Source organism: Trachurus japonicus, chromosome 7 (assembly GCF_045865225.1).
Source record: "Trachurus japonicus isolate A0001 chromosome 7, Traja_1.0".
In the NCBI taxonomy this organism is placed as follows: domain Eukaryota; kingdom Metazoa; phylum Chordata; class Actinopteri; order Carangiformes; family Carangidae; genus Trachurus; species Trachurus japonicus.
In genome coordinates this window covers 10801658-10813665 of record NC_140913.1, presented here as the reverse complement: position 1 = coordinate 10813665, position 12008 = coordinate 10801658, and the positions used below count along the sequence as shown (strand labels likewise).

The window sequence follows — 12008 nt, the reverse complement described above, 5'->3', positions numbered from 1 at the left end:
GGGTCTGGACACTGGTGGTTGTGGTAAGACCAAGAGGCAAGAAGTGGGGTTAGAGAATTGTGAATGAATGATTTAGATAGACAATGTTCCTGATTAAACTGAACCTCCTTACACCACCTCCTCCATTTGTTTATCAAACAGAAAGGTGGTGTTCTTCAGCAGACGGTGACCATGTTCAACACCTTTCATATTTTATAGACATTTTCTTTTTTTAGCGTCTTGGGGGGCTGCAGAAACACAACACTGACATATTAGAATTTTAAAGTTCATATTGCAAATATGTAGCACACATCCAGTCGACACGGAGCAGCGGTGTAGAGTCCACAGGGGGAAGTCAAAACATTCTGACTGAAAACAGCTGCTCACCATCCTGATGAGAGTGATAACACCGAACCACAACAGTAAAAGTTAGAGGCTGGAAACCAAAACAACAAGGCACTAAGAGATAAACTGCACTCAGGCTAATAAACTCATATTTAAGTTGTACACATTTAATTAAACCCAAATAGTTGATCATTAATCTGTAACATTTTGCATCCCTGCTCTTAATATTTCTTTTTTGTTATTTATTGTATTTTCTCGACTGGGGTCGCTCTTGTTAATGAGATCTCGACCTCGATGTGACTTCCTGATTAAAGTAGTCGTAAGATTAAGTGGTCATACAGAAACATTGATTAGCTGCTTTAAGTCCCATTTCTCAACAAATATATCAAATTCTGTTGTTGTGTGTATGTGGGGGCCACCTGGACTTGAATAAGTATTACAGTTTCTGAATCACTGTATTAAATGACACCTACACTGAGTGGTAGATTACAGATGAGAAATGTGGTTTAGGCAAATGGAGTCGCCCCCTCCCTCCACCCCCTGCTCCAGCTGCTTTACTTCACGCTGAATACATTGTAAAAATGTGTTGTTGCTTCGTCATGTTTATCTTTGCTTTTTGGTTCAACTGTGATCACAGTGGTTTGTGTTAGTGCTTGTATATGTGTGTGTGTGTGTGTGTTTATGTTTATTCACAGACTGTGGCCATGATGGGTTTTGAATCAGAGCCACTCAGATCACCACCCTCTTTCACTCCTCTGTCCTGTGCTCTCCCATTACTCTCCATTTCACCCCACTCTCCTCTGACCTTTTTGTCTTTCTGTGCATTTACCCCACCCTCCCCTTTTTATACCATCACATTCACTTTTTTTCCCTCTCTTCTCTATATCATTTCACCAAACATAAAGGGATTGCAACATACATCAGCATCTCTCTCGTTTTTATCTCTCCACGTCTTCTATCCATTAGCTGTTGTTACTTCTTCCCCAGAAGCAACAGCTACTCAGCAGATAGTCATCTCCCCCTGTGCACCTCAGCTCACTGGTTCCAACCCCCCAACCCTCCCCTCACCATCCTAAATGGATATGCATAGGATATGTCAAAGATGATTTGCTGCGCTCTAATCAACGTTGACGCTCACACCATGAATAATGAAACCGACACAGATGACAGAGGAAAAGGGAGGGGGAGAGACATTAAAGAAACATGCTGTGCTCTGGGTGATTGTTGCTTAGTAAAATGATCTCCTAACAAGCAAAATTCTTGTTGTTTTTTTCTTTTTTTCTTTGACTCACTAAATCACAAGGTTTCTGCGGGAACCTGACATAATTGTGTCTTGTGTGTCTGCGTTTAGAGAGCATGCTGAGGACAGCCAGCAGTCCAGACAGCCTACGATCCCGAACGCCCATGATCACCCCTGACCTGGAGAGTGGCACCAAACTGTGGCATCTAGTGAAGAACCACGACCACTCGGACCAGAGGGAGGGCGACCGAGGCAGCAAGATGGTCTCTGAGATCTACCTGACCAGGCTGCTGGCTACGAAGGTAAGACAGAAATACAGGGAATCAACCACATTAAGCAATTCCTATAGGCAATTAAAAATAGATAGCACCTTGTAAGACTAGCTGGACTCGGTTGTACTGCGCTGTGCAGGTTCACGGCTCCTGAAGTCAGCCCGGTTTGTGAGAGGAAACCTTAGACGTTGAATAGAAAATGTAGAAACTAGCTGGACTGGCCTGTTGTTTTCAATATGAGATGCTTTTAGGGTTATTCAGTGGACTCATCAACATTGAAGGAAGCTGAGCTTTAAATGTTGGAGGTATGGTAAACAAAGCCAGTGAAGCATTTCTCATGTGCTCGACATGTAGAACATCACACTGAAGAATTTAGGGAGTGATGACGCTTAATCTTAAATTGGTTAGCAGTGGTCCCACTGTCTTCACCTTAAAATCTAATATTTACATGATGGCTATTTGTCCCTATAATTTGACTGTGTAAGTCTCCACAACATAAATAATACAGTATTTATACACACACACACACACACACACAAACAAACAGACCATAACCATCCTCTCCATCTTAGAAACATGCGGCATGAGCCAATCCAGCTGTCTCTCCTTTTCTCCTTCAGCATCTCTCAGTTCACTGTCTCTTCCCTAATTGTACAAGGGGGAGGGAAATATAGCAATGGGCAGCACTTACAAGAGAGCTGGCTTTTCAATTTCCACTCGTAATAAGAAAAAACAGATTAATAAAAGGTGGGCTTGTGGTGCAGAGTGCAGGGAGGCAGATACAGGAGGTGTCAGGAGACAGGTAATTTGTTGAGGGATTGAAGATTTGGCCATGCATGATGAAAAAACAGAGAGGCAAATGCAATTGAGAAGCTCATCTTGTCCCTGTCTCTCCATGGCTGTCTGTCTGCGTTGGCCTGCCTGGGCGTCTCATCGATGCAGATCTCTGTACTTTGATCCGCGACTGGGACAGAATTCATTCCTGTTCCACTTCACCAAGGCTGACTAAATACGATCCCCAAACATTTCCCCAGTAATAGATTTTGCCAGATGGAGAAGTCCGCGAAACAAATGTGTTGTTAGGGAAATTCACTTAGCTACATTTGATGTAATTATGTTGGAGCACTGTCATTGGAGGAAAGCACAATCCCAATCCAAGAGCGGAGGCTCCTGTTTGCGATTCTGCAGAGCTCAGTGGGCAAAGAGAGGCAGTCACATAGCCAAATATATCACTCCGATTCCCAGTGGGGCCAATCATACTAAAAATCTGCACACTTGTGGCCCATTCAGGTGCTTTGGATTCAAGTGACTGAAAATGATGCGCTATTTTCTGTCGCAAAGCATTGTAAAACTGTGTTTATTGTCATTTTCTCTGAGGTTTCACAACATGTTCTCTTCTAGTTAACATGGAGAAATTAATATATATGAGAACAAGTGTGGCGTGTTTATAAGATGGGGGTCTGATTTGATCATTGACAGCAGCATAAGAAATGCTTAACACATAATTGACTAAAATCAATGTAAGTAATTAAATAACAAAAACAAAATCACATGAAAAACAAAGGTCACTGCCATGATAAGGCAATCTGTATTAAAATGTGAAACAAAACCAGAGGCGTAGAACTGACTACAAAATGCAATGCAGATTATTTTGACCACATATTGGTGCACAGGGAATAATAACAGCTAGTTATTGTGCTACATTGTTGTTTATACATATTAACTTGTATTCAAACTCCAAAGTGTAATATATTCATTCACAAAGAATGGAAATTTTATGAATGAATGAATGCGGATTAACAAAACATGGATGAATCCAAAGCACATAATGCTAAATTACATTATATTATATAACTGTAAAAGAGCCACTGTCGTGAGAACCATTCAGGAGTAACAGGATGAAATCAAAGTATCATATAAAATCAAAGTTAAAAGTGATGAATTAACTGAATTGAATGCTCTTTCTCAGGGTACATTGCAGAAGTTTGTGGACGACCTGTTCGAGACCATCTTCAGCACAGCCCACAGAGGCAGCGCACTGCCGCTGGCCATCAAGTACATGTTTGACTTCCTGGACGAGCAGGCTGACAAACACTCCATCACAGACTATGACGTACGGCATACCTGGAAGAGCAACTGGTAAGTAGTCTTGTGTGGTTTGTGTCATACACAGTTTTATGCATTTCTATTGTAATTGATGTATTTGTCAAAAAGACGACATTCTCTGCATTTTGGGGTCAAAACCATTGCATTTCTGGAGGCTGATAATCACTGATAGACGGTAGAATCCATGGTCAAAGTGTCTTTAAATGGCCTTGAAAATGAATATTTTATGGGATAGGATGTGCTGATAATGGAAGTGTGATATGGGTCGTCTGCTAATGTCTGGAGAGAGTAAATACCAAAGTCATTAAATCAATAAATCTCGGTCTGCAAAAGGCATAGAAAATTTAAACAGTTGCTTTGTCGGATGTTTGGTCATAATTTACTGTGTGACTTAATAACATCTTCAGACTGGTTTTGCAATATTGGTTTCCATACATTATTTATTTCCTTTTATTTCATGAAAACAGGTTTTGCTACATTTGCACAACATTTAGATGGTCTGTGTATAAAAGTCTGACAAATACATTTTCTAACCGTCAGCTGCTCCATTGCCTGAGGGCCATGGTACCTACTCAGCAAGGTTAAAATAAAGACATTAGAAACCATTAGGAAAAACAAGGTTTAATGCACACAATGCACTAATCAGTGCTGAAAATGAAATTGTGCAATATGAACAATAGTGAATTAAGCAATTGAGGCGAGGCAATCAATCACCTTGAACGATGGTATAAGTCAGCTGTCACAGGGGAAGTGGTAATATAGGCTATTACCGGGTCACATTTAATCACTGTGTTTTCTCTTGGCCTCTTCAGTCTTCCTCTGCGGTTCTGGGTGAATGTGATCAAGAACCCCCAGTTTGTATTCGACATCCATAAGAACAGCATCACAGACGCCTGTCTGTCCGTGGTGGCCCAGACCTTCATGGACTCCTGTTCAACGTCAGAACACAAACTGGGAAAAGACTCGCCTTCAAATAAGCTTCTCTACGCTAAAGACATCCCCAACTACAAGAACTGGGTGGAGAGGTGAGTCAAAGTTCATTCAGATTAGCTAAGATCAGCTGTGAAATACCAATATAATAAGTCTGCAGTGTATATGAGGTAAGCCTCGCCAACTTCATATGACACCATGCCACTGTGCTTCCCAGTCCATTGTAAAAGGGGTTTCAGCAGCCATGCTACCTAGCTGTTAGCTGTTGCGCAGACCTGCTGAATGCATTTAATGCCTTTATTTGATAGGACAGTGAGAAGAGACAGGAAAGCAGAAGAGAAACTGAGAGAATGACATGCAGTAACGATCGTCTAGGTCGGGAGTCGAACCGGCATCAGCCATTTGCCATGTAGGACGTGCTCTAACCACTCAACCACTGAGCCCCCAAGTTTTAATAATCAACCGAAGCTTCTCACACAGATGCACCAACAATGACAGGAGCATTAACCAACTGATGAGAGATAACAGATCCATTTTACTAGTGTGCACAGTTCACCCTTAGTCCAAACAGAGCAGCACCCTCATCTACTGGCACAGAGCTGGAGCTGGGGGGTTGGACTGGGGAGAGGGATCTAGAATAAGGATGGAAAGTGAATTAGAGTTTATCACTAACAAACTGACACATCTTGTAAAATGTTATGTGGAGTAGTGGCAGTTGCATGAAATGAAAGAGAACAGCAATTTCTGTTGTTTTGTGTCCAGTCACCACCATGGTCTACATAGGAGCTGTCATTTTGTTTTGACAGACTTTATCTGTCACCAGTTTTAAATAATTTCACTGAAGTGTATCTGTATCTGGATTGAATAGGCAGAAACAGTTATTTCCTGAATGGAATCTTGCTTCAGGATTATAAATAATAAAGTGCAGTCCACACATAATGTACATATATCAGTACTGTCAGTTCTGGCAGACATTTTAAATCTTGTAAATTAAGGTCCAAGACAAATACTGTGATGGAAAGCAACATAAAGGATTTATAGGAGCTGTTTGGTTTTTCTCTCCAAACAGAGGCTCACTTAAAAACGTCCTCTGTTTCACCTTACATCTTTTATTCAGGGCCAGAATGTTTAACTAAACTCAATTTAAGTTATGCGCCACTGACGCTTGCAACAGTTGCCTTTTCTGCTTTTTGGGAAGAGTCCAATAGTCCCTAAGTAGCTTTCCTAGACTGACATAATGTTTGGCAACGTGCTACCATGCAGTGATATTGTGATTTTTTTTTACTGATACCCAAATTTCTGAGATACCATCATCTGCCAATGGGAATAATTACACATGAAACCAAATAGTCTGAGAAAGGATGCCATCAGAATGGTAAATGGCATGTACAAAGTTTATTCACCTTTTCCTCTTACTAGTGCAGCACACATGCACTTAAAGAACAACATGCTTCAGTGTGCTACGGTAAGTCCTGAGGCTTGCAGAGAGCATTTGGAGTCAGCATGAGATAAGGATTTATAGGTGAGGGTTAATTGGGTGCAGTTAAACCTCGTTTCTATTATGCCTCCTAACCCACACTCAACCCCAGCCTTGTCCCGCTGCAGTAAACCTTGAGATAGTCGAGATATGGATTCTGGAAACAGGTTGAGGTACAGCTCAATATCGGGATATATACTTAATATACTGAATTGTTAACTGCTTGCCTCACATTCACTGGGCTTTTTACTCCTCTGCTGCAGCTAACACAACACTGAGTCGATAACGTGAAGGTTGCTGTTGAATACAGTATGGACCTCAATAAGAGCAAGTCAAGGCTGTGGTCAGAATTAGCGAGTGTACAGAAAATACTAGGGTCGGAAGGGTATTGGGATATTTTTTCTTTTGCCCCTTGACTTAAAATGACATGTTGAAATTATTTTGGGTCCATCCGTATTAAGCTTTTGCTTCTGGCTGAATCATATCAGTTAAATAATTTAAAAGTATGATAATATATTAATGATATAACAATATTAACAATAATTGGTGGGCATTGCAGCCATGTACTGCATTTACTGTATGTCTGTATGGCACAGTTCACTTGGACTCAATTGGATGAACTGGTTAGAAACAGGTCAAAGGTCAAGGTCACTGTGACTTCAAAAGAATGTATGCTTTGACATAACTCAAGTATTCATACATTAATTATCACTCAATTTAACTCAGTGTATAAGGATGAAATGATGAAGTAATGACATTTTATATCCAAATGGTCAAAGGGCAAATGACTGTGAGATCATAATGTTCTGCCCAAACACTTCCAGACATTATTCAGTGCTGTAACTCACAGAGGTGGAGACTGTGGTGACCATGTTTGCTGTAATTTATAGTGGATGACACACAGTCAACGTCACACCTTTGTCGTAATGCAGTAATGTCTCTCACATTGTCCATGTACTGAAACATCATCTACCTACTGAGCATGGGAATGTGAACTCACCAGCCACCACTGTTTACATTCATAACATGGAGCTACCAGTAAGTCTAGATCATAACTCTAGATCCCAGATGATTATTAAAACTCTGCTCGCCCTCTCTTCCAGGTATTACTCCGATATCTCCCGCATGCCAGCCATCAGCGATCAGGACATGAGTGCCTACCTAGCAGAGCAGTCCCGCCTGCACCTCAGCCAGTTCAACAGCATGTCTGCACTTCATGAGATCTACTCCTACATCATCAAATACAAAGACGAGGTGAGCTCCCTCTGGGTGCGGAGCGGAATCAAACAGAGTCTGAAATGATGTGATAGCAGGGTGTGCTGTTTGTCGTCCCCAACCTGCTCAACCCCCCCTTCCTTCTCCTTCTCCTTCTCCTCCTCCTCCTCCAACCCCCCACCCCCCAACCCCTCACTTGCCTTGACTAATACCATGAGGTCATTTTAATTCAATTACACTGATAACCAGTCCACATCAGTACAGGCTGGAAGGTATTATCACCATTAGGATGCACATTAAGGCATGAGCTCAACACATTATGGGCCTAATGGAGCTTCATTGAATTTATGCGATTTTCTTTTTTTTCTCCCAAAGACCTGCATGTACAGTAACCCACAGCTGCTGCTGCTGGTTGATTAAAAACTTGACATTTCTGCATTTCTGTGGTTCATCTGTTAAAGGAATAGTTTGACATTTCAGGAAATATGCTAATATGATTTCCTGCTGAGAGTTAAAGGTAGAGTAAGCAATGCTGGAGAAAGACTGTTGAACTGACTGAACTCCACAGAAAAACAAATTCATCCCTCCCCTCACTGCATCCTCAGAAAGTCCATCCCTCCCAAACTAATTGAGGTGCATTGCCAAGGCAGCGAAATGACAGAGCATTTTATGTAGCGAGCAAGTGGTGAAACAAAACAAAGCTTATGATACGAAACATCGTCAAACAGTTGATACGTACGCAAAAGCAACATAGTGAAAGGAGGACCGTAGGTTTGGATCTTAACTGACAAGGAAGATAAAATTACTGGGTGTTGCATTTCAGATACTGCTAGCCCAAGTGAGCAACAACAAGACAGTAGCACGTAGAGAGAATGAAACTGTTTCCAAGAGTCAACAACAGTAGACAGCAAAACTCTACAAATACCACACAAACAGTATATTAGCCAAATGTGACACAGGTGGAGTTAGCCAAGTCAAGCTAACAATCAAACATTAGCAAAACAATAATGACCATCTAGCTCTGAAACAATGCAAAACAAATGTCTCTCACCCATCTGTCAACTCCCACATCCATCTTCATGTATTTTAATATTCGGGGGTAGGACTAGTCATTATGACTATTGGGATGAATCCCATTTGGTAGCTGCAGTAGTTGGCCTGTGGACCACAAAACCATTCATTAGTTTTATAAGTTTTTACCAGCCCTGTTCCAGCCCTCTGTGTGTGCCTGTCGTTCAGGGTGCTGTGGGGTCCAGAGGATAAATCCCAGGATGAATTTCTCTCCTAGCCAAATTGTAACTACTACTAGACTCCATTGTTTTTCTCTAGCCATCTCTTACAATGCAGCTATGTTGTGTAGAGCATTCACGTCTGTGCAGTCACCTTTGTCCCCACTGACATCACCACAGTTGCCTACATTAAACCTACCATTAAATTAGAGGATGAGCTCCATTCTCCTCTTCTGTATGCTAAATACTGTATGAAGCTTTTGTAAGAGTTAAAGAAACAAGATAAGTTCATTAGCGAGCCAAAGGGGTCTTCCTGGCTAAGCTAAGCTAAGCATTGGCATTTAACGTTTCATCTAACTCTGGTCAAGAAGGTGAATCAACATGTTACGACTTACAGCTCATGTGTTTCCAAGCGGACGATATGGTACTGTATAAGGCAAGCAGAGTGACTTGTGATTTGCAAATTAAATTGTGTATGTGTTATTTGCCTCTGCTGACAGAGAGAGAGAGACAGAGAATGTGTGTGTGAGTGTGTGCACGCTAAATGTCCTATTTTAAGTGGACTGATAATGTAGCCTTAAATCTGTACCATGCAGCCGTCTCCAACCCATTAAGACTCTGTACACACACAACTGAAATGACAAAGAAATGTCCCCCTAGCTATTTAATCTTTCCTCTATCTCCTTATCCCTTCTTCTCTCCTTCCCTGCCTCATTATCCTTCATCCTCTCCATCCCCTTATTTTCTCCTCCCATGAGTCACTGCAGTTCATACCCCCCCCCCTCGACTTTTACCCTCCTCCTCTGGCTTCTGATGGACAGCCATATGTCCTTTTCAACCTCTGCTTTTCCCAACTTTAACAGGCTTTTATGCGGTGAAAGATAACTTGTCTCAACCTCTTCCCCTCCCCTCCTTCCTCTTCTCCATCCCTCCATAGCAGCAGCATTACAGTAGTTATGCTGGCTGGCTGCAGGTGGCTCCATTCAAACCAAATGCTCCCCTTCATTATAGCCTATTATCCAGATGTAGGCAGCTGCACAATCCCCGTCACCTCTAACACATGCCCTGACCTTCCATGCACACAGAAACACGCATATGTGTAAATGTACACACTCACATACACATGCTAATGCACATACACATATCATTAAGGGAAGACAAATGCACACATAAATACAGTCTTTTTGCACATACTGTACCAGCTCCTCCCTCCCTTGTTCATGGCACACAAAATAACACACCAGCACACGCACATACACCGCAGAACACACTCCCAGAGGCCACGGACATGCCATTGTGGCCCTCTCGCTAGCCCAAACACCTGCCCTGCCAACCCCGTCCATGTTGTCAGCATCTGTTTAAAACGTAATCACCGACAGGGAAGCTGAAATTAGCATTAGAGAAGCTCTCTGTGCCACATAGCTGGAGTGTGCTGAAAGCCACGGCGCTGAAAAATAACTGATAATACAGCATAATCTGTCTCTGTGTTCGTGTCCAGATCCTCTCAGCGTTACAGAAGGACGAACAGTCGCGCAGACAGAGGCTACGCGGCAAGCTGGAGCAGGTGATCGACACCATGGCGCTGGCTAGCTGAGGACCGGCCGAGTCGCACGCCTCGGCTATCGGAGAAAACTGGCCAACCAACACGCCTTCCCTGACAACCTTTGATGCCCGTGACATCTTAACCCTCGACATTTGAAGTCTGTCGTCATCACCCTCACAAAACAACAACCGACAGCAGCAGAAAAAAGACTGCAAGGACACAAGCACTCAGCAGCAGCAGCACACTGGAGAGACAGCAGAGTTTGGAACTACAAACCCCACCGTGCGGGTTGGCATTTTGACTTTTTTTTTTTTTCATTTCCTCTGAGCCACAAACCCTGCCATGAACAACCAAATCAAACTCACCCTCAGCCTCATCAGATATGGACCTCAGCTCAGGAGAGCGTTCATTTTCATCAAGGCCCTCATCACATCTAGACTCCTGCGGGAGCAGCAGTTGGGTACTTTGGCCACAATCAGGAGCGGTACAAGCACAGTGGTGACCGTTAACTTATCTAGCTGGACGCTGAGGTGAGGTGTTACAGGAAAGGTACAAGTCACCAGCTCATAGCTTTCCACAGGCACAAGCTACGGTTCAAACTGTGAGCCCATGAAAATCCAGGATATTATCTCAATACTTGATCCCTTTCTCTTTTCTGTTGCCGCCCTCCACAGGGAGGTCAAAGGTCAGGCTACAGAGCAGCAGCCATGGAGCTGGTAGAGACTCAGTGTGTTGTTGGAGACACTTCAGCAGGGTGGATGCTCGGCAGCACATCGGTTGCCGTCACTGCAGGGCAACCAGGAGGAGGGACATTGCAGGGAAACTCTTCCTCCCCTACTGACTATCCGACTCTCTCTTTCTCTTTTAACATGAACTCCACTGTAGTCTAACAAAGGACATTCTCAGTTTCACCACTGCATTTGATTTATTATTGCATTCAATTCTCCCCCCTCCCCCCAAACTGCCTACTCTCCCCAGTGCTGTGCCACTTGTGTTACTGCTGAATTTGCACAACAAAGCTAAATCAAAAGAGAGAAGAGGATATATGAATATATATAGATATATAAATACAAACCTTTTGTTTTTAAAACAAATGAAAAGTTGAAAAAAATGTTTTCCATTTTAATGTACAAAAGATACGTTTGAGAAGAGGATTTGATATTTCCAAGATGAAAAATTATGAAAACACGAGGAAAAAGTCGTCCTGTGCCATGTTTTACTTTGAATGTTGTTTAGTGCAAAGAGACTTCTTTTCGTTAGATGAAATGTGCTATGATGAAAATGTTGTCATGCTTACTGACTGAAAGTGAGAGTCTAAAAATAGGTAACTGGCAAAAAATTATAAATATGAGTATATATATATACATAAATATAATTACAGACACTTTCTATATTTCATGAGGTCTTGGGGCTGTTGTGTGCTACATCTTTGGCTCTAAAGACAAATGATGTCTGGAAGTCACCTGTGAGCTAACCGACCTACAGTGCTCTTGTGTTTGTTTTAAAGAAACCAAATACACCTGGTCAGATGATTTAGATGAAAAAAAAAAGTCATTTCTGTGGAGGTCAGCCTCATTGCTTCGTGGTAGCAGACTACTGCAGAGGAATTAGGCAGTTATTAAGTTGGACCTGCAACTTCTTGATCTTGTTTTATAGACTCCCCCACTTGTCT

General features: G+C 42.3%; 1 protein-coding gene across 2 annotated transcripts in view; it reads left to right on the top strand.

Moving 5' to 3' along the window:
• Positions 1–11675, top strand: part of LOC146984216 (plexin-A1-like) — a 269653-nt gene extending 257978 nt beyond the window's left edge. The window contains exons 29-33 of one of the 2 annotated variants that reach the window (XM_085781169.1): positions 1676–1866; positions 3806–3975; positions 4755–4967; positions 7453–7603; positions 10292–11675. In XM_085781169.1, coding sequence (XP_085637295.1) covers positions 1676–1866; positions 3806–3975; positions 4755–4967; positions 7453–7603; positions 10292–10387 — 821 coding nt within the window. In that variant the 3' untranslated portion in view covers positions 10388–11675. The remainder of the gene's footprint in view (positions 1–1675; positions 1867–3805; positions 3976–4754; positions 4968–7452; positions 7604–10291) is intronic. The other variant, XM_085781168.1, reaches the window with a different exon arrangement.
• The last annotated feature ends 333 nt before the right edge of the window (positions 11676–12008 follow it).